The 22,519-nt window shown below is 43.4% G+C and overlaps 1 protein-coding gene across 1 annotated transcript in view; it reads right to left on the reverse strand.

The window, feature by feature from the left end:
• The window catches only part of LOC118315373 (F-actin-capping protein subunit alpha-2), a 21,617-nt gene extending 777 nt beyond the window's left edge, over positions 1-20,840 (reverse strand). Inside the window, exons 1-10 of the mRNA XM_035642622.2 lie at positions 20,696-20,840; positions 9,950-10,013; positions 8,734-8,785; positions 8,309-8,372; positions 4,486-4,692; positions 3,431-3,510; positions 1,650-1,728; positions 1,433-1,504; positions 946-1,008; positions 1-372 (exon numbers count right to left, since the gene is read on the reverse strand). The exon at positions 1-372 is cut by the window's left edge and continues 777 nt beyond it. Of these exons, the coding sequence (XP_035498515.2) occupies positions 232-372; positions 946-1,008; positions 1,433-1,504; positions 1,650-1,728; positions 3,431-3,510; positions 4,486-4,692; positions 8,309-8,372; positions 8,734-8,785; positions 9,950-10,013; positions 20,696-20,734 (861 nt within the window). The 5' untranslated portion in view covers positions 20,735-20,840 and the 3' untranslated portion in view covers positions 1-231. The remainder of the gene's footprint in view (positions 373-945; positions 1,009-1,432; positions 1,505-1,649; positions 1,729-3,430; positions 3,511-4,485; positions 4,693-8,308; positions 8,373-8,733; positions 8,786-9,949; positions 10,014-20,695) is intronic.
• Positions 20,841-22,519: the final 1,679 nt, after the last annotated feature.

Raw genomic sequence — 22,519 nt, forward strand, 5'->3', positions numbered from 1 at the left:
TTAATATACAGTGGAGTTAGCGGTGTCTGTAGAAAAAAAAAATTCCATGAATATAAGTAGACATCCAAAGTGTAAGGTGACATCAGACTATGAGACCAAACCTTTCTTTGTCCCCGTTTCTCTAATTTTTGTACAAAGACGATACAACTATCCAGTCATGCAACGTTGTTTGGGGGGGTGGGGGTGGGTGGGGGGGCTTGGGAGCTGTCTGTTTATCTTCTCTGTTGTTTTTTAAGCGTTCTGCATCTCTTTGCCAATCTTGTAGCTCAGGATCTTGTTCCAGTCGATCTTGGTGCGTGTCACAGGAAGCTGGCGGCGTAAGGCTTTGAAGGTAGTGTCCGACATGGTCTGGTAATTCTCATTGATGGCCGTCTGGAATGAATAACGGAGAGGTGGAGAGAAGAGTGGCGTTACGAGTATATTAAAAAAATCATTCCAATATATTCCAATCATTTCCAACAGTCCGAGGGTTGTGTGACATGTTTCGGAAACGTTTTTGCCGCCAGAGGCGAATGTTTAAGATGAGGACATTGGTCAAAAGAATGTTTACTTGCTTTGTTTTTCAAAATATAATTTCAAAATACCCAATATAAAAAAATAAGAGGTTACAAATTATGTGTGACAGTGTCTTCTACAAGCTTTGCAAAGTCAAATAAGGTCATCAGTTTCTTTTAACGAATGGGTGGCTGTGGAAGGGCAGCCAATTAAAATACATCCAAATTCATCAGTATGACTCAGCTTTCCATTCGCCTTAGCCGCAAAACCTGACTTACGAGGAAAACCCTGTTCTGTAGGTTTAAAGTGGAAGTGAAAGATTCCATGATTTATTTCTGACATGACTAAAACATTGTTTCACTTTGACTCATCAAGTTAATGTGCCAGCTCAATTTTCAAAGCAACAAACCAAGAAGCACCGCGAAACAGAATATCCGTGTCTTTACATACCTGATAGTCGTTCTCTGCTGCTTCCATGATCTTAACAAACTCCTTTGCAGTTGAAGCCTCATTCTGAAACATGACGTAAAATATGCACAGAAGTTATTTTGAGGGCAACATGGAAAGAAAAAAATGGTGTCATATACCAACAACAGGGTGAAGGTGCAACAAAAACATAGAGAATTCACTGACACCTCCATAAAATTAGGCCAAAACATCCCCATGCGAAATCCCCAGGTCAAAACAGTGTTTTCAGGAGGTAAAACTGAAATTGGGCTGGACTGGATTACAATGAAAGAGTGGAACTGTGAAAATAATAATGTGTTTGATTTATGAAATGTCATCAGTTACACCAGAGATAACTAGAATGGCTTGATTTGGAATCGTTGACTCCTGAACGTATATATAAGGTTCAAGCCTTTTTAGTTTGAGCTCTGGTTACGGCAAAATGAATTTCCTCATCTGTCGGTGTGCAAATAATTTAAGCTGAACTCACAGAAATAGACATGGACTCCTGGACCTCTTTGTGGCTCACCAGCTGCACATTTCCATCCTCATAGTAATGAACCTGGAGGATGAAAGTTACGGCTCAGTTCATTTGGTACCCAAAATTCATTCTGTATCTCCACATGATACAAATTGTAGAACAAGAGCAATAGAAGACATCTAAGGTATTAGACACAAAGAAGCACTTTATATTTAGACAAAAATACCTGGATTTTCATGATTCCTGCCACTTGAGTGGTAGAAGGGGAGATGGTGAATTTCCATTCTGACCTCCAGCGTCCGTTCCTGTGCAAAGAGGGAAGAGGAAAACTAGACGTTAATCACGCAAGAAAACTTGCCATTATCGGTTTGTTGGGTACTAATGCAAGGGGTTCCACTTGTTGTTCCCCGTTGCAATGGGGATTTAGAAAATGCTAACAGACTGGAGTTGGACGGGGAGGAAACAGGTGCCCAAACAGTCGACATCAGGTGAATTGGACTACTTGTCAGCAAATATACTATCACACAAAAATCAGGGGAGTTGACGATTAACTCTCTGTGCTGAACCTGCAACTGTACTGTGTCTTGCTAAAAATCCCCATATCTGCTTGAGAATCAGAAATATGTACCATATTTAATCAGTGGAGAAGATCTAGAAACCAAACGTTATATTGAGTTAGGTAAAATATCCAAAGTGAGATGAGGAGCACTGCAGGCTATTCTCAGTAGAGTTGCCTCATGCAATATTCAGAGTTAACAGTCATCATATTGATTAAACCAGTAAGTAAGCTGAAGAAAGATTTGGACATTTAAATATATCTATTCCAACACAGGACCTGAGGTGTCACTGAATGATTTGATACGTAAGAAAGTGGTGTGAATCTAAAGTTAGTCCGTAGATCTCAACCCTTTGAGAGATTTTGGACCAACATGATCTCACCACAATATGAAATGATGCATCATCCCCCCGGGAGGGCTCAGTAGACACTTGATGTTGGTCATTCCCCTTCTTTTGTCAATGATATATAATAATCATTACATAACATAAATAGTGCTGCTATGAATTTAGACTTTTAAATGGACTTTCACATAGTGAACTCAACCGTTTACACTTTAAGATAACAAAAGGATATTCCTGTCCTGATCACACACAAATAAATTAACATCAAGACCATTAACTGCCTGCTAGCAGCAAGCATTGTTGATATAAAATTAAAAACTGAGTTTTTCTTTTTTCACACAAGGAGTAGTCCGAAAATGTCAGAGCTCATTTAAAGCAGTAATGTGTTAATCTTGTTTGGAGGAAAATGGTTGTCCATATCCAATCACAAAAAATTGTTGAATCACAGCACCAAGTTGTTTGCACAATATGAACCTTGAATCAAACATCGAAGAGGATATATATATATATATATGTAGTATATAAAAGCATATTTCATAATATTACCCATTATATTACCCTTAATGTGACGAACAGGTTCCTGGTTACTCAAGCATGGCAGCCGGCGGTGGCAGTCATATAATAGAAGTTGAGGGATCATTACACCCGACAACCCATAAGCCCAGTAAAACCCAGCAGCAAAGAGGATTGGTGCAGTTCTTATCCAATTAGATTAACCCGATCAGAAAGAGCTCAGCAACAGTTAGGGGCCAACCGGCGAGTGCTCCACAGTAAGGTGCCAATTAAAGTAATGCCTCTGAAGCTTCTTGTACTTTTCAAATCATGTCGGAGGCTTTTAAATCTTTTGATCGGTTTTTGACATTTAAAAAAAAAGATTTGATTGACACTGGTGTTGTTTCTTCTGGGGGGAGATAAAAACAAACAAACAAAACTGAGTCTGGCTTTTAAGTCATAATAACATTCTAGGCTGACAACTTTTTCTCCATCCTGGATCAAAGAGTTCGCTGCTTTCAGTCTCTTTTCAAGAAAAAAAATTAATATATGAGAGGTTTCAAATCGCAGAGGTACAAAATGTCAAGATCTATGAAGCAAGTGACTGAAACATACCAGAAGTTTTTTGGTTGAAACTGATGGCACTCGATGCACACGATGATGGTTTGATGTCCATCGATGGTTTTCCCATAAATCTAAAGGGAGAAGAAACATGACTGTCAGATCAGATTTCACACGCAGTAGGTTTTTCTTTTAGTACATTTTCCCTTGCTGGTTGACGGACACTCTGCTTAGTTCTACTTTGCTGCTCCACATTTCGTCAGCTGAATCACATGACATGTCAACCTGCAATTTGAAGACTGTAATATAAAGAGCATGTTCAGAGCTCGTTTGTCAAAAATCACTTAAATTCACAGCTCACTTTTGTGTGCAGCAGAACCGTATTGTTCACACTGCATTAATTGTTACACAAACAGGAGCTTTATAAAAGAAACTGCAACAACTTCCAAATATTGCCCTGCTATTACTTCTTGTACTGTACAGAATTTTTGAAAAGATGACTTGTTCTTGTTGCTTTTACTCACTTTGAACAAGCACAGTGGATACATAGAGATAATAAAGACTGGTATGTTAAGTGGTTGGTCCAAAAACAAAAGAAGAAGCAGTTTCAAGCAGTTGTGGTACACCATGGAACATAAACAGGGTACTTTTTAACAGATAACTGTCTGAACTAAAATTTGTCCTAGTAATAGTTTGTGATATCTGAAAAAAAACTTTCTTAGCTAAATTCTCATTTCCCTAACAAAACAACAGTCGTCAGGATCAGCTACTACAGAATAACATTCTGGAGCTGGAGAGGATTCGTTCTCTTGCTTGACAAGTATTGAACACTGGTGGCAACTACACCTGTCTTGGCTTTAGATTTGGTTTATCTTAAAGCAAAGTGGAGTGGACACCAGTCCGTTCTCCTCATTTGCAAAACACTTGGGTTACACCGCACAAACTGTGAATTCACTGTTCACACAGGGCTGGGTTGGAACAGTGGGAGTTCATAACAGAACCGGCAGAATTGAAAACACTATGAAAGGATTTGAACTCTTCGCATGTGAACTGCCCCTTGTTATGACTGAAACAACAGCATTGTGCTTGTGAAGGCGCCTGGGACGTACGGTGCAGACTCCGCTGGGATAGTGCTCCTTGACGTAGGCCCTGACGGCCGAGTCCACGGAGCTCCTCCAGCCCTCCAGGGAGCTGTCGACGTCATGGGGCCGCGGGTCGCTCGCCTCCTTCCTCAGGTGGTCGAACTTGAAGGAGATCTTGTTCTTGGGGTCCAGGACCCGGCCATTTCCGAGGTCGCCATGCTCTGTGATTAAGACCTGGAGAGGAGGAAAGATGGCAAGTGAACACAGAAAGAGAAACAGAAGACAAATGTAGCCAGAGAAAGAGATATTAAATAAAGTAGAAAGTGGTTAAGACGGGAGGAAGAAATTAATAAGAAATTAAAAGGATTGACAGAGTGAAAGACAAAAACAAACAGAACTAAAGAGGAGCCAGGGACACAGCCATCAGGCTGAATTTTTCCATGTACTGTCTTCCGCCCTCAACACTCGGCTCAGCCTGATGGGTATAAGACCAGGGAATTTCAATCCGTGGTGTGGGTACACTGGGAGATGATGACATCTTTACATAGGACACTGCAATAGTTACTGGGGCTAACACACAGCTACATACGCCACCGTCACCATGTTCAACCTTCAATCTCACAGGGCGGTGGGAACAATGACATTAAAGTACGGACGTGTTTGATGAATGAACACAGGGACTGCTCTGATCCTTTTATCCAATCCCCTTTCTCTGCTGTAATTCCCCTTAGATGATACAAGCGTAAAAATAACAATACAAAACGGAATAAGCTTGAGTCCCTGGTTATCATGTTTCTGTTATCGTCTCTTTTTCCCAAAGATCTAGAGTTTGTAAAGAGTTTATGTTCTAGAGCACTAGACACCCCACTGAGGAAACAATCTCTGTGGCTCTCTATTGAAGTGGGGTTTTCATCGCTGATGATTTGGATATAGTTTATGCACTATACAATAATAAAAAATAATTAGAATAATACATTTTCAAGTTATAACATTATTTCAGGTATCACTCTCATCTCTCATCTCATCATCTCATCTTCAACCGCTTATCCGTGGTCGGGTCGCGGGGGCAGCAGCTTCAGTAGGGGGCCCCAAACTTCCCTTTCCCGGGCCACATTAACCAGGTCTGACTGGGGGATCCCGAGGCGTTCCCAGGCCAGTGTGGAGATATAATCTCTCCACCTAGTCCTGGGTCTACCCCGAGGTCTCTTCCCAGGTGGACGTGCCTGGAACACCTCCCAGGGGAGGCGCCCAGGGGGCATCCTTACCAGATGCCCGAACCACCTTAACTGGCTCCTTTCTACGCAAAGGAGCAGCGGCTCTACTCCGAGCTCCTCACGGATGACTGAGCTTCTCACCCTATCTCTAAGGGAGACCCCAGCCACCTTTCTAAGGAAACCCATTTCGGCCGCTTGTACTCGCGATCTCGTTTTTTCGGTCACGACCCATCCTTCATGACCATAGGTGAGGGTAGGAACAAAGATTGACCGGTAGATCGAGAGCTTTGCCTTCCGGCTCAGCTCCCTTTTTGTCACAACGGTGCGGCAAAGTGAGTGCAATACCGCCCCCGCTGCTCCAATTCTACGGCCAATCTCACGCTCCATTGTCCCCTCACTCGCAAACAAGACCCCGAGGTACTTAAACTCCTTTACTTGAGGTAAGAGCTCATTCCCTACCCAGAGTAGACAATCCACCGGTTTCCTGCTGAGAACCATGGCCTCAGATTTTGAGGTGCTGATTCTCATTCCAACCGCTCCACACTCGGCTGCGAACTGATCCAGTGAGTGCTGAAGATCACAGACCGATGGTGCCATCAGGACCACATCATCTGCAAAAAGCAGTGATGAGATCCCCAGGCCACCGAGCTGCAACCCCACCCCACCACGACTACGCCTCGATATCCTGTCCATGAATATCACAAACAGGATTGGTGACAAAGCGCACCCCTGGCGGAGACCAACCCCCACCGGGAACGAATCCGACTTACTGCCGAGAACCCGGACACAGCTATTGCTTTGAGTATACAGGGATTGGATGGCCCCAAGAAGTGACCCCCTCACCCCATACTCCCTCAGCACCTCCCACAGTATCTCCCGGGGGACCCGGTCATACGCCTTCTCCAAATCCACAAAGCACATGTAGACTGGATGGGCATACTCCCAGGCCCTCTCCAGGATCCTTGCAAGGGTAAAGAGCTGGTCCGTTGTTCCACGTCCAGGACGGAATCCACATTGTTCCTCTTCAATCTGAGGTTCGACTATTGGCCGAACCCTCCTTTCGAGCACCTTGGAGTAGACTTTACCCGGGAGGCTGAGAAGTGTGATACCCCTGTAATTGGCACACACTCTCTGGTCCCCCTTTTTGAACAGGGGAACCACCACCCCGGTCTGCCACTCGTTTGGCACTGTACCCGACCTCCACGCAATGTTGCAGAGACGTGTCAACCAAGACAGCCCCTCCACACCCAAAGCTTTCAACATTTCTGGGCGGATCTCATCAACCCCTGGGGCTTTGCCACTGTGAAGTTGTTTGACTACCACAGTGACCTCCGCCAGGGAAATTGACGATGATCCTCCATCAGCCTCCAGCTCTGCCTCTACCATAGAGGGCGTGTTAGTCGGATTCAGGAGTTCCTCAAAATGCTCCTTCCACCGCCCGATTACCTCCTCAGTTGAGGTCAACAGTGTCCCATCCTTACTGTACACAGCGTGGATGGTTCCCCGTTTCCCCCTCCTGAGATGTCGAATGGTTTTCCAGAAGCATCTTGGTGCCGACCTAAAGTCCTTCTCCATGACTTCTCCGAACTTCTCCCACATCCGCTGTTTTGCCTCTGACACGGCAGAGGCTGCAGCCCTTCGGGCCCGTCGGTACCTTGCAACTGCTTCCGGAGTCCTCTGGGATAACATATCCCTAAAGGACTCCTTCTTCAGTTGGACAGCTTCCCTGACCACCGGTGTCCACCACGGAGTTCGAGGGTTACCGCCCCTTGAGGCACCTAAGACCTTGAGACCACAGCTCACCGCCGCAGCTTCAGCAATGGAAGCTTTGAACATTTCCCACTCGGGTTCAATGCCCCCAACCTCCACAGGAATGCCAGAAAAGCTCCGCCGGAGGTGTGAGTTGAAAATCTCCTGGATGGGGGCCTCCTCCAGACGTTCCCAGTTCACCCGCACTACACGTTTGGGCTTACCAGGTCTATCCAGAGTCTTCCCCCACCCCCGGATCCAACTCACCACCAGATGATGATCAGTTGACAGCTCCGCCCCTCTCTTCACCCGAGTGTCCAAAACATTATTTCAGGTATCACTCTGTATTTCAATAACCGCAACTTTATTACTCCCATATCAATTTTGAGGTTATGTTCTCACCCATGTCCATGTTCTTTTGTTTTCTTATTGGTTGGTCAGTTTAATTTTGGCCGAACAAAGGGGCAGATCCAGGTTTTTTTTAATTACTTCTTTCACATTGCGAGATAGGGTGTTGTTACTGATTTCCCAGAAAATAGCTCATGGATATTGATGGAAGAAAATAATGGAGACTGATATCTATGAGTGTGAACAATTTAGTGCGCCTTGATTGAATTTGACGAGACTGCTGGCCTTGGTCACAAAATAAAATAACATCAATCAATAACACATTCCATCAATTGCATTATGAAATACATATGGTGCAGCAGCAGCAGATTCTGCGATATGAACTAAATCAACATGTACATGACACAAAAGTGCTGAATGAGTGCGGAGAGCAACAGGAAAGTCTGGAGCTGAAATGAAAGTAGCATTTGGGCCAATGATGTCATCCTAATTCACTTTTGATACCACTCTCTTTAGTAAAAGCTGAAGCATAAACTCACCTGTTCTTCGTATCCCTCGACTTTCACCGGGGTAAACTGGTCCAAGTTGTATTGTGCAAATGCACTGCAGACACACACAAAAAAAACCTTAATACCCTCAACTCAGTGCTTTGTTCAAACATCATTTCTATATGAGGATTTTGTCTTTATAAAATATGATGACAGCATTTGAAACATAAAGACTGAAGTCAGAATAAGAAATACAGCGGAAGACTCATTTTCTCTCTCAGTTTCATTAACTGCATCATCTTGATTTATTGAAAAAGTAAACAAAGCTGGCACCAAATGACAACCAACACCCAGCTGCGTTGCTATTAATTATAAACAGGAAAAAAAAAGAAATGCAGACTGACAGTTTGTATCCCTCCTTACTTTCAAGTTCTAAAAACACGATTCCAAGTCATGGAAAGAGTCCAAGGACTTACTGTGCTGCACCTTCCCTGAGAAGATTGTCATTGTTGAGCAGCAATCGCACGTCTACGGAGAACAATGGTGAATGGTGAATTAGCTCAATGGAAACAGCTGTAAAATCACACAAGAGATGAGAGGGGGCAACGTGGCCACAGGGGATTGTCTTTTGGTGTGTGATAAGAAGTAGACAGACGGCCCCCGCGGCGCTCCTGTGAGGGGACGACATTTATCGAGGCGGGACGAAGCTTTAACCACACACACACATGCACAGGCGATACTTTGACAGTGTGGTGCCAACACGTGCTGCAGGGTGAGCTACAATTCGACCAAAAAGTCATAGTGGCTTTTTGCTTCCTCAGTGGCCACAGTGGTATAATATGTAACACATTTACGGAAATGCTCTGATTGAGCAACTGCAAAAGCAGATTTTAAAGACATCTTTTGTGAAAACACAAACCTATGCCTGACCACCTATTATAACCCAAAAAGTTTCATATTAGTGTCCACTCGAATATCTTTGACTCTGTGGACACTTTGGTAGGCGGTGACGCATGGCGTCATAGAAGTGGCAGAAAAAGTAACAGAAGCTGAAGTGGGATGGGTCTTAAGCGACTTCACCCTGCAGCGTCGCGTGTTGTCAGAAACGGCAGCAGTCAGTGTGACTCTGACTTTCCTATACGCCTAAAGTGACACAAATAGAGTTACTGTTCAGCACCAAAGAGCCACTGAACATGAAACAGCAAATCACTTGACAGTGAACCTACCCAACGAATCATGCATACAATAAGCGCATTCTGTTGCTATGTAAATTATGAGTTTCCAGATCTTACAGATCTGATAGAAAGCAAAAATCTATATTCACAAATACAGTGGTATTAATGTTTATATAGGTCAATTCGTAGCGCAAAATCATAAAACTAAATTCAAAGTCCCTTCCAGTATAAGTCTCGGTAAAAATTTCCCTGCCTCCAAAATGGTTTCAAACTGTTACTTCACAGAATCTTGTATGTTGTTATGTTCAAGTACATGCAAATAATCTTGTAATGTTCTTTTAAGTAATGAAAGTCATCTAAGGTCTATTCATCAAAACGTGCTCCTGACAACGGGCTTAGTTTTTGTAATCGTTGGAATTTTTGTGTGCTGTGAAGAATCAGTACTTTACCTGCCGGGAATTATTGATATGTTTAAAAACATACATTGTGTAGATGAAAAGAAACAGAGGGGCCTCACCATTGAAAACTTCGTTGAACTCTCCTGGTGGGGCGTGGATGACGAAGTTAGCCGCTATGCGTACCTGCAAACAAAGACACAAAGTACACACTAAGACAGGAACATTTCCTCATCGTTACTTTTTGTGGTGGGATGAAGAGGTTTGGCGAGTCAAAGTGAAATCAGTCAAAGAAATCACATCCTCATCATACATTAAACAAAGTGAAATCCATAAGCTTAGAGAACCTCCTGGTTCCTTCATAGACAACCTATGCTCCTTGCATGGAGTTGCTGTTGCTCTGGTTTATACTGTAAGTGTGCTGTTTAAAACTTTGAATGTCTTCAATTTTCATAAGCTGTGGCTGCACTTTAAACAGCTATTTTAGATAAGTCATTTTCGTTTATTCATTTGTCTTCTTTTTCAGTTATGACTGTCAAACTAGATGAGCCAGGCCAAACATCATTGATAGCAATCCATACAGGGTTAGAAGCATACAGCTGTTCAAATGTTCTATACGTTGTTGGTTTCTGAACATCTCTGGTTCTTTAAATTGTTTTCTTTCAAGATTCTCACACTTGTTTCTGACATAAACAGTTAAACATAATCTGACCAGACCGACAGAGTTTAATCACTTAGAAAGAAACCCAATATGGTATTCATGCCTCGTGACAATTCACCATTTACAGTAAAACACGTATTAATGGGACTTAATGCCATTTTACAGATAACATGCGTTGTGTGCTTTTACTTGAGTAAAACACATTTACAGAACTTCTACAACTCGTGTTATTGGTACTTTAAATTAAGTAAAGGATCTGTAGACACCCACCACTGCTCACTGCTTTTTCAGTCTGCTGAAGTTCTAGCTCACCTTCACAGGGAGGCCCAATTGAATGCCCACAAATCACAAATATAAACGCTGAATATATTTATGTAGTGTGGCCAACAGGGGGTGTAGTGTTACTGTCACTGGTTAGGCGGGTGGAGTGAGGCGGCTCAGCGTCTTAGTCTACAGCATATCTTCTTCTCTCTCCCTCTTCCCCATTTCTCTACTGCACCACAACACTTCCTGTTTCCAGGTCACATGTCAAACTGACAGCGAGACGACAGCCCCTCCCTCCCCCGTGTGGTTCACAACCATATATGGACATAAAAATGTGCTGAGGACTTGAATACACACGCTCTCTCGCCATACCGCTGTATCTGTCTACCACTCTCTATCTCTGGCAGGATACAGTGGCTCAGCCAGGTCCCCCCCCCTCAGTCCCACAAGCTGTTGGTACCAGTGGAAGGTGTTCATATGTGTGTGTGTGTGTGTGTGCGCGCGTGCGTGCGTGCGTGTGTGTGTTTGCTTGCATCTGTCCCCTGGGCCCCTATTAGTAGTGTGTGTATGCTCTGGCACTCGCGCAGAGCTGCACATTGATTTTTGCTAATGAGCAATGCCGAGAGAAAGGAAGGCACTCGGGAAGACGCTTGTGTTTGTCTGTGTGTACTGTTGAGATGAAAGTTTATCTGCATTAATCTAATTGACTGTCTTGAGATCATCATGAACCAATTGTGCTGAACAAGTGTTTGTGACTTGAAATCCCGGTGGGAAGAGTCATTTGCATTGGGTCTCCCTCATTGCACTGGACGGTCAGTCATCCAGTTCAGTTATCAGGATCCACAACTGATGTATGGACTGATGTAGAAAAAACGTTCTTCCGGGTTATATTCAGAAGATGCTTCTTGGAAAAAGCCCCGATGACGGAGGTCGCAACCAACACCACTGTCAGCTTGTAGCTCACGAGTTTAAGGGTCAAACATTTGTGAAGGCCCGAGGTGCAGTTAAATCCTCGTCTCTTTTTAACCCAGAAAACAAATTCCACAACTGTCATCTGGTGAGGTAAAGTCCATCAGTGTCTGCATCAATGTCAATGTTGTTTTTCTCATTATCCTTACTGAAGTAGATACATCTCATTCTCAAATTCCACCTGTCCACGTATGCATACAGTGAATCTAGGGCCATGTAGACACCAAAGATTAATTTAAAAACACAAAGTTATTTAAATATTACAGTCCATTTGTGAGCATGGTAAAAATGACAAGATAAACTGACTTCAATACACTCACTTCACATAGTTGAAACATCTGACACCAAATCAAACTCTCTCTATGCCCAGATCCGGTTTCAATAAAGTCTATTAATAGAGTCAAAGTTCAGCAGAACCCCTGTAATTACTGTCGGAGCAGTGGATACATGGTCTCATAATCAGGAACAGAACGGAAATGCATGACACTATACTTTTAAATGTTGTCTATGTCTTGTCTTGCTGTTTCGGTGTAATGTAATAGTGTAATGATATTCATAAATCCATTTTCTGAACCTCTTATCATTGGTCATGGGCAAGGCAGCATGTCTTTGGGAAGAGGCAGGGTACTCCCTTAACAGGCTGACAGTCTGTAACTGGGCTAACACACACACGGACAGATAAGACTCACACCTACCGGAAATGTAGTTTCCATTTTATCTGCATTAAATCAGGCATGTGATGGAAGAAACCTGAGGCTGTTGTAAAGACATTTTGAATATTGCCTTCTGTTCCACCCTGACAAGAATAAAAGTTCAGACAAAAAAATTGAATGTCCAATAAGTGTTTGGCATGAAAAAGGATTTTAAGACTTTGGACACTGGCTTAAATAATGCTGACAAAAAAAATACTTCAAATTCTCCGTGAGCAACTGTGCATTAAGCTCGGGATGGAGCAGTAAAGAATTGGCCAGGGATGGTTTTACATTCAGATCTGACTGTTTTAATGTGCGTGGAGACTGAGGAGAGGAGATGAAGCCAGAGGGAGTTTGATGTGGGTTCAAATGAATCACTGACCAGAGCGAAGGGAGAGAGACTCCATTAGCCCATTAGGAGTAAGGCACTGACTGTTAAAAGCTAGTTAAAAACAGGATGATGCGTCCTCTGAAACCAGCTCTGCTAATGCACTGAGACAAGAGCATATGTTCTACTTTGACAGGAAATACAGGAATGAATCACGAAATGAACGTGGTCACTTTTGGTTATTTCCATGTTTAACACGATCCCTCCATGTTCACGGGGACGTTTGGTCGCCTTTGCCGTTGTGGACCAAGGAACTAAATCTTACTCGGGTGTTGGATGACAAGATGGTGCAGCCAGTGGTGAGACCACAAACCCATTGCACAAACAGGAGGAAGTCGTTTGCTATGAACACTGTTTCACCAGCTTTCTGCGATGAAGGAATCCAAGTAGAGCATCCGCAGAGTCGAAGATGTAAATTAATGTAAATGTGAGACAACTTAGTTAACACGAGTTAAATGTGTGCAGAGGTAATTGCTGTACTGCAGCAAATTGAATGTTGAGCTACGACGTTAAGTGTTCCTTCCAACGGCAGTGTGTTACGCTGGAACACATGGGAGCTCGGAGACCCGGCCATAGCCTCGAGTACTGACTGCCACTGTGCAGGCTCCAGCAAAAGTCTCTACAGGAAGTTGTATTAAACAATTCAAGTCTTTGGTGATCTAATCCCTTCGGACAAACTGAGCTATGTAGTCTTAGGTGGTTTATGCTGAACAGATCATCAGGACCTGTTTGTCAGTGCAGTCTGGCGCCTATACATTTTTCTAAATTGTTCAATACAATTGCACTTGAAACAACAACTTGAAAAAAATCGTTATCTCCGACACGAGGGGAGTTTCCCACCAGGTAACAAACTAGTTACAACCCCAGTGTTAACGATTATGCCTGACATTTTACAAGAAAAGATGTGACTCAATATCTTTAGAGCTTTGGTCTTTTACTTTAGATTTAGATTCTCTCATGTGGTGCAATTCAAGACGTGTGGGGAGATTAGAAGTGTTTCCTTCAGATGCTGCTAACAGATCTGTCTCATTAATGCCATCAGGTTCCTTTTGAAATTCAGGCTTAGACATCTCAGGATGCAGACTTACTTAATCAGCACCATTTTTTATGATTGATTCATTGTTTAAATGATGTTTTCAAGGAAAACCGCCAAACAGACGCTTTGTTCCACCTCCTCAAACAGCAAGGACAGGCACCAATATCTTTAAATAGAATTGAATCGAATAGCTCGACCTAATTGTGACCGATTGTATTGGTGACAGTTTCAGCCGTGGACGTAGGCGTCCTTGTAGTGTGGGCTCCTCATGTCTTTGTGCTCTTGGCCTAGACACCAGCTGGTGTCTTTTCTTTCTACTTGCTCACTGTATATTCATCCTCCTATTACCCAACAACCCCTCCTTTCCTAGCAACAGACTCCCACTGCACTATCCCAACACCCTCTTAGGCAGCACCCTCTCTTAATCCAGACTAGCAACTACACCCACAGATACTGACGCTACATTTACTTAATCCTGGCATTAAAAATCGCCTTATCATGCCAATCCAGATCCATGGAAATAATGATAATGGCACAAAAAACCCCAGCAGGAATAAAACCGAGGCAATACTTTGCCCTGTGGGCATTTTAAGCTGCATCATCTCCCCATCTTTGATCCCCCTCCCTGGCATGCCTCCACTACAGTATCCTAGATAGATAGAAAGGGATAAGGCTGCCCTGATGCCTCGTAATGCTACACCAGAGACAGGACAAAGTTCAGAGGGGAACCAACCTGATGCGGGCGATAACTGGGGGTGCTGGGGTGGTTGATGAGCTGAGATGTGCGTGCAATAAATTATGAATACTAAGTCCATGACGGGATGTCAGACAGCCATAGTCTATAAGAGGGATTGATCCTCTGCTGATGAAAAGCAGAATGTGGCAACTGGTCGACAAAACGTCAACAACAAATCCAGGCGGCGACCAGTTTCAGTTGATCTCAATTGAGCCCTGATTTTATAAATTTCATCAAAGTTGCTTGGTAATTTGTCTCCTTTATTTTCCCATCAAACCTATGTGAAACAAAATTCTCCTGACTGACCTCTGACCTCTAGCACCTGAGCTTCAGCACCATCACATAATTTAGGTGCATCCAAAAATTTTCGCTGCCCCTTTTAAATGTTTTCTTGGCAGTTCCCATTCATACATTGGTAATTTCTTAACACATTATGTAAATGACTGTAAACAGGAATAAAGGTGTAGAATAGCATACAAGGCACGGTTTCACACATAGTATATTAAGGCTTATAACACTATGCCTGATTTCTTTTTCCCACCAAAAAAGAAGAATACCAGGGTCAGAACCCATACTCTGCCTCTGATTGGCTCAGACCGTGATATTCTTGCTGAGCCCTGAGATGTAAATGTTCACTTGACAAATGGCAAACAATTCATACAGTAACCGCTGAATCGTCTCACTGTTCAACAAGTTGGAACACACACGCTACTGTATAGTATATGCTTTGGCAGGGATCAGCTTGTGACCTTGCAGTTGCTGGACACACTCTCACTCTGCATAAATGCTGAAGCTGAATAATGCTGCCTTGTCTACTTTCAATGTGCTTATTTGTCACTTTCAGCCTATCCAATGGCTTATACTCATGCAGTGCCACTAAAAGTACTCACTTTACCCCGAGCAACCTACATGGAATACCACTGGCTTGTATTACAACATCCAGTATACAGACAACACAGTGCAAAACCACTGGGCTTTACAAATCAAAATGTATCATTTCATAGGAAACTCCTGGGCCAACCAGATTGTGATCTCGTTCAAAGAAAAGTTTCTAAATGTGCTTACTGATGTAGTTTCTCATGCTTCGAATAAATCCTATTCGTGCCCCTCATGGCTTGGTGCTCTATCCACGGGGTGAGACTAAAGAAGGATGCATCTCCAGGTCTCTGCCACTGCTGCAGGCACTAACAGACAGTGCTCCTCTGTCTTTGCATTCTTTAGTTAAAGGGAGATGCCACTTAATTGCAGCAGTCAAACATGCTATCTCTGTAGCCTGACAGTTATTCACAAGCCAAGCTCGGTGACTGTTGGAAGAGAATCTTCGCCAATTAAGTGAGGTACAATGATTTAATTAAGTGAACATAATTAAAGAGCATTATATTTTACCTGGTGGTTTTTGTGCGCCTTCTTACCCAGATAATAAAACGAGTTGCAATACAAGGGGGAGACAACCTTTGACAAAACTTAAAAAGTCGAAATCTTGAGGGGGAAAAAAGTGTAATAACTGAGCCAATAAGCAGGTGGCTGTATGCTAAGTATGATGGTGAGTATTGCATAACTAAAGGTGAATTAAACATTTTTCAGCAATTGCAATCTTTGTTTACATCAAACCAGATGCATATATTAAATATCTAAACAGGTACATGGTTATTCTGTACGTGGGATTTGGTGGATGCTCCCATCTGTAATGCCACACTGCACCCTACATACATTCTTTACATTGGTGCTACTAAACCTGGCATAGTCCGCAGCACTATGCTCCGAGTTCTGTAAAGAAACCTTCTCTAAATAAAGCTGCGTTTCCACCGCAGGAACTATAGGAACATTTGCAGGAACTTGTTAATATGCCGGATCTCCTCTGGACGTTAGACCTCCGAGGGAAACACAGGCAAACAACGGTCTGCGGGAATCTTTTAGTCGAAACTCTGAACCAACTCTGCTCTTCCATTCATGCAGGACAAATTCAAATACTTAATTTATGAGCCGCTTGTTTTAAAAGTGGTCTTCACTCTCCCTTTTCAACTACCAGCCACATGGAACGAACAGTCCGTATTACACAAACATACATGCACACGTACTGTAGAAACTAATTTGCTTTCAGCAAACAAATACTGGGACTAAATCAGGAGTCAACCAATAATCAGCCTGGCCGATTATCGGAGACAATATTCAACATTTTTCATGATTATCGGTACTGGCCATTTTTTCAGCCGATAAGATGATTTCATTTTAAAATGTGGTACTTCGGCTCTGACGCAGACACTACTCCCTAAACTTTAGCAATGTCCCGTCCATGTTTGTCTGTTCAACTTTATATTAATGCTGCTGATAGCTCCCTGCACTTGTGTGTTAAGTTCATGTTGAAAAGGTTCTGTGAACGAAACATATGCTTTAAGGCATTTCAACAAAGATTTGTGTTAAGAGTTTGTATTATTCTGAATTTTGAAGTCTTTTGACACTTTTTAATGCAGACAAATATCGGTTATTGCTCTCTTAGATTAGTAATAATCAGTATCGGTAGCGGCCCCGGAAAAGCCCTATCGGTCAACCTCCTAGACTAAATAAAAGGTGTATGTGATTCTAATAGCATATTTTGGCTGCACTCTTTTAAAAAAGTTGGAAACATTGTGATTCTAATAGCATATTTTGGCTGCACTCTTTTAAAAAAGTTGGAAACATTGGAACTATATGGTTACAACCCTTCATACACACACACTCTCTACACAGCTTGAACCTGAAATTACAAGAGGGTTTGCCCATGTACCACATTCATACACACATTTCAGACTGTGCTGACTCCATTCTCACAACACTTTAAATGAGTGCTGTGTCTCGTGTCTTATTATGGATTTTAACTGGCCTAAAGGGGACCTGCAACGTTTGCTTAGCTTGCTCAATCACCTCTGCTCACCTCTGCATGTGACTTGGGCGTCTCATGTGTGCTATAGGTTCTCCTCACAGCTGAGACACTAACTGCTGGTTTAGTGCTAAAGTCATTATGAGCAGTATTCTTGGTCTGAACATATTTATGAGGACAGAGAGAACTTTCCCTCTCGTGATGCTTATTAAGTTGCTCATTCCCAAAACACCACAGGTTCAAATAAGCGCTAACATTTAAAAAAAACACTGACAGCACAATGGTGACATTACAGCTGACCGCTTCAGCTTGAATACGAATGGGTATTACTAAAAGCACCTCAGCATCATAACAATAATGACAATAACAAATAAATCAGCTTACTTCCCCTATAAACCGTTTCAGAAGATTATGTATTCTCACCCGACCATTTATGGCTGACAGAACGATTTGCCTCTCTCTGAGGCGGGAAACCACACCAGACACCCAGTTCCTTTACAGAAGTATTTCACCATATTGCACCTTAAAAAAAAGGCTGCCACGTCATTATTTCTGGGGGGGTTTTTATCCAGTAACAAACAATGTAGTTGACAGGTAAAATAGTCAAACTGTTTTCTTTCTGGTTTTGCTGCCTGCACAGGCCCTTAAGTTCAGATGACAGAACCAACAGCAAATGCACCGAGTACTGAGAGTTTCCTGTAATACTCGTGTGGTTTCTTTGCTGTAATCAGGAAGCTGGCAAGCCAGTGCCCAGATGGTTTAACCAGGCTGCGTGCAGCACTTGGTATCTGTGGCTGAGAGACAAACTCGTCTTGCCGTTTAATCATTTACAAGTGGAAGAGACTATTCACTAAATCCCAATTTGGAAGCTTTTTGGTTCTCCTTTTTTGGTTATTTCAGGTCACTAAGTGATGCTGACAACAGCAGCATCAACAGGACAGAAATTCCCTCCACTGGGACATTTAAGATAGTATTTCACAAGGACGACAAAGTCTAAACTATGGTATTTGACACAAATGCAGTCCTGCTTTAAAAAAAACAAAAAACGTTTCAAAGGCTACACATTATCGTGTCTTCCAGCTGCTTCTTCCAAAAATAGATGAAACAGTGATCACAGTGATGTCAGATCACAGCACGCCATGATTCCTACAAAAACAAGTTTTTCAGATTCGTCACTCAGTGTGGGGGAAACACCATCAGTCGTTTGCTGGGAGACTCTGGCTGAGGCTGGGTGTTCCACTCTACCTTTCCTTGGCAGGTCAACAAACGTCATTTGTTTTCCATTTATTCCACACGACTGGTCAGACAAAGAGCTATTCAAACTAGCGTGTGAATTTTGAAAACTATTACTGTCACAAGGTTAGACCAGATAAAAACACATTTGTCAACCCTTTGCAGTCTTTCAGAGTGTTGCACAACACAAGCCGAGGGGCCAGAGCAGACGGCCGATTGCTCTGCAGGAAATGCATAGGAGAGACGGCCTTCACGGTGCGGCATGCAACTGCACGGAAACTCTGGCGCTGATGCTTTTTATGGCGTACAGTGGAGGGTGGATGCATAATGTGACCACACGATCTCAACAACAATCATGCTCAGAGACAGAAAATGAACAGCTTCCACCTGCTGAACACTGTGTAATGTTGCAAGTCTGCCTGGCAGGTCGCCAGCAGGCGTTCTCTCTCAGTTCCAAAGAATCATGCTGTCTGGTCAACAAAGTGAAAGTGGCTTGACAATTGTGGAAACCAATGAGGGTAAGAGACGAACAGAACTGCCATCCTCTTCATGGCAGCAAAGTCTGAAGTCGTCAGCCGTTTTACCACCGCTTCATGTCGTAAAGCCTGAACACAGTAGAAATTGTTAGGCCGGGACAAGACAAAAACACAAGGTTGGCCACAGCGTCCCCACAGCCCCGTGTGTGATGAAATGTTCAGCCGGCAGCTGGTGCCTGTGTGTCGATGAGCATGATGCAGTCACACCCACGGGTGAAATGAGCCGCCCTAAACCCTGAAAAACTTCTGACCTCAGGTCGACGTGGAAAAGGGAACAAACTGAAACCAGACGCGCCGCTCCGACTGCGAGCGGTGTGTCACGTAACCCGCCGGGTGGCACCGCAAGAGATCCAAAAATCATTTTCCAATGCGGTGACAGTAACACGCTTGGCAGGAATGCAAGACTGGGAAACCAAGTTTTCACACATGCATACGCATACCTGCGTGCACGCACACCCATCAAGAAACACTGTAAGGCTTGTTCCTGCTGTTTTATTCATTGACAGGAACCTTTCTGTAGATCAAGGTTAGATCATGTTATTCACAAAATAATAATAAAGATGTTGAGAATTTGCTTGGAAACTCTGACCAACATTGCAAAGACCAAGTATCACATTTAAAACAGAAAATGAGTGGTAACCAGTGATTGGTTGGTTGTCTATTATGTCATCAGATTGTGGCTTCATGGATAAACGTGGTGACAGCTGTAAGTCCTGAGGAAGTGGCTGCATCTCACAAAAGCTATCCCATCCATTCGGCCGACCAAGCTGAAATAAACGCCTTACAGAGGAAAAATGAATAACGACTGAATACCAAAGTGTGACCCTTTCGAAACCAAGCGTGCACAGCGAGCTGTCAAGTGCGATCTCGTTGATCGTTGATCAAGTTCCCACATATTCTCACTGACAGCTGCAGGAGTAAGTTGGCAGGGTAGCTTGTGGAAGGCGAGTGGTTGCCACGACAGGTCTCGATTCAAATAATAATCCCAAACATCACCGATAACGATATGCCCCCCCCCCCCCACTGTGTAATCAAAGAGCGTAAAAGGGCGTGTTAGCAAGTGCGGCTATCCGTTAGCATGCTGAGGCTAGGCTAAACTGACGAGCTAGCTACCGATGCTCGGGTGTATCTGTGAGAACTTCCCTAACACGGGCGGCCGAGCGGCCGAGGGGGGTCCACGGAACCCACCGGGCGTGGGGGTCGGGCTCGGAGGGTTTCTGGTATGAACGGTTCCTATTTTGGAGCCAGCGCCGTACAAGGAGCCTCCGCTTGAGATCTGCAAGCGAGCGGAAGTTGAGCTAAAAATAATAAGAGCAGAAGCGGCGGCGGCGGCGGCGGCAGTGCCGAGGCCTGGGCTTTCCTTCCCCGCAATTGAACAGCGACGCCGGTCGACGCCGAGCCGCGGGACTCGAACACGAGCCGAAAGTCGAGCGGCCCGACGCGTCCGGCTGGGCGCCGGCGGGCCGGCCGAACGCGCGGTTAAAGCGGCGCCGTACCTTTTCCTCGTCGGAGAGCTGCTCCTCATGATCCGCCATCTTTTCTTCCGGGCACCACCAGCTTGTCAGAGCGCCGTGACGTCACGGCTCCGGGTGGCTTCCTGCTGCCGAGCTGCGGAGGCTTCCCGGACCGGATCGGATCGGCTCGGCTCGGCTCGGCTCGCGTCGGTCGACTGCGTCATCAGTGGTTGTAGCCGCCGCCCCGAAAAGCCCCATTTCCATACGTTTAATTTCTGTCTACATGACTAAAGATGAGCACCACTGATTCAAGTTTAGAGGGACCAGATCCACATTTAAGTCTTTATTGTAACCATACCTAATTGATTTGATCAACTTCGGCCAAGGTTGCGTTATTCAATTCTATGAGAAGGGCTGTTGTTGCCAACATTTGGGCCTTTTTGCAAATCAAAATGTTGGCCAATTATCTTCTCTAATAATAGATTTGTTTTCCAGTTAATGAAATGTTAGGAAAAATTGTGAAAAGGCCCATCATGATTCCTTGAAGCCAAAGTGATCGTTTTCAGATTGTTGTTGTTTTTTCCTATTAGTTGTAAAAAAAAAAATGTAAAAAAAAAATCAACTTTGAATAACAAGTGAATATTAACATTTGAGAAATTGTTTTGCATAAAAGTTGGACATAAGTCATGCATGTGTCCATGGGATTTATAAAGACAACGATACACAATAGTAGACCTTAACTTTAGGGGTTTAAAATAATAAATCAGTAATCAAAATTGTTGCAGTTTAATTTTTCTTTCACGTTTCAACGATTGGTTTGAAAATGTATTTTGCAATTGCTATATGCTAAATTGTTTTTTTTCTACATACTTTGTAACTTGATTGTTCTTGTACATCCGAGTTCAATATTAAGTTTTCCTATTCCCTCATTAAGGAAAATTCGTTTACTTTTATTTTTACAGGTTTGGGTTGTAAAACAGAAATATGTTTGAAATCTTTGCTCCTCATCTGTAGCATTACATTAGCTGCCAGTCTAATAGAGCATGCAGGGTCACACTTGTTCTCTTTATGGACCCTTGTAGTTTACACCTGAGCTTAAATACTATAGAAAGCAGTGATGTTTTGAGTGTCTTCCTCATTCTCAGGAGAAACCGAGGAAATCTCAGTAACGATGATACAGAGACGCTGCCACATTGTGTATATCATACGTTTCACCACTAGATGGCGAGCAAAGACTGTATTTAATGGTTTTTTGGAAGCTAACAGAATTGATAGCATGGGATAATAAGAGGAATGAGATCAGTTTCATTGTCTGTCTGACTCATTTTTTTTTCACACTACCAGCAAAAACATGTAACTTAATACAGAAGCCCAGGGCCACTGAGAGACAGGGCTGTGGGGAAGGCTGTGGGCAGACAGAGAGAATCAGAGAGGTTTGTTAAATATTATCACAGATGTTGCAATGACTGCTAGGTTTTAAGGTTTAGGAGGTTCAAAGAACTCTGTCTGAGCACCAGGAAGTCTGCTTGATTCATTTTTTCGAAGTCACAGAAGTCTTGCTCATTGCACCTTCCTGTTCCATGAAGTGTGACACTTCGACATGTGGAAAAAAAGCCAAGGCCTGTCACTGGTGTTTGAGGTCACTGTATTAACTCACATCCATTTCTTGGACGCTACCCTCACCTCAACCATCATTACCAGCCCAATCTCAAACCCACACCCTCAACGAAACATAACCATAAATACAATAAGTTAAGAAAAGGTTGTGACCATAGAATAAATAGTTAACTTGTGGGGACCCCGGACAGAAAGTGAGCACCCTGCAGTTTGTGAAAGTGAAATACACACATTTCTGCAGACACAAAC

The sequence above is a fragment of the Scophthalmus maximus genome, chromosome 7 (genome assembly GCF_022379125.1).
Source record: "Scophthalmus maximus strain ysfricsl-2021 chromosome 7, ASM2237912v1, whole genome shotgun sequence".
Taxonomy (NCBI): Eukaryota; Metazoa; Chordata; class Actinopteri; order Pleuronectiformes; family Scophthalmidae; genus Scophthalmus; species Scophthalmus maximus.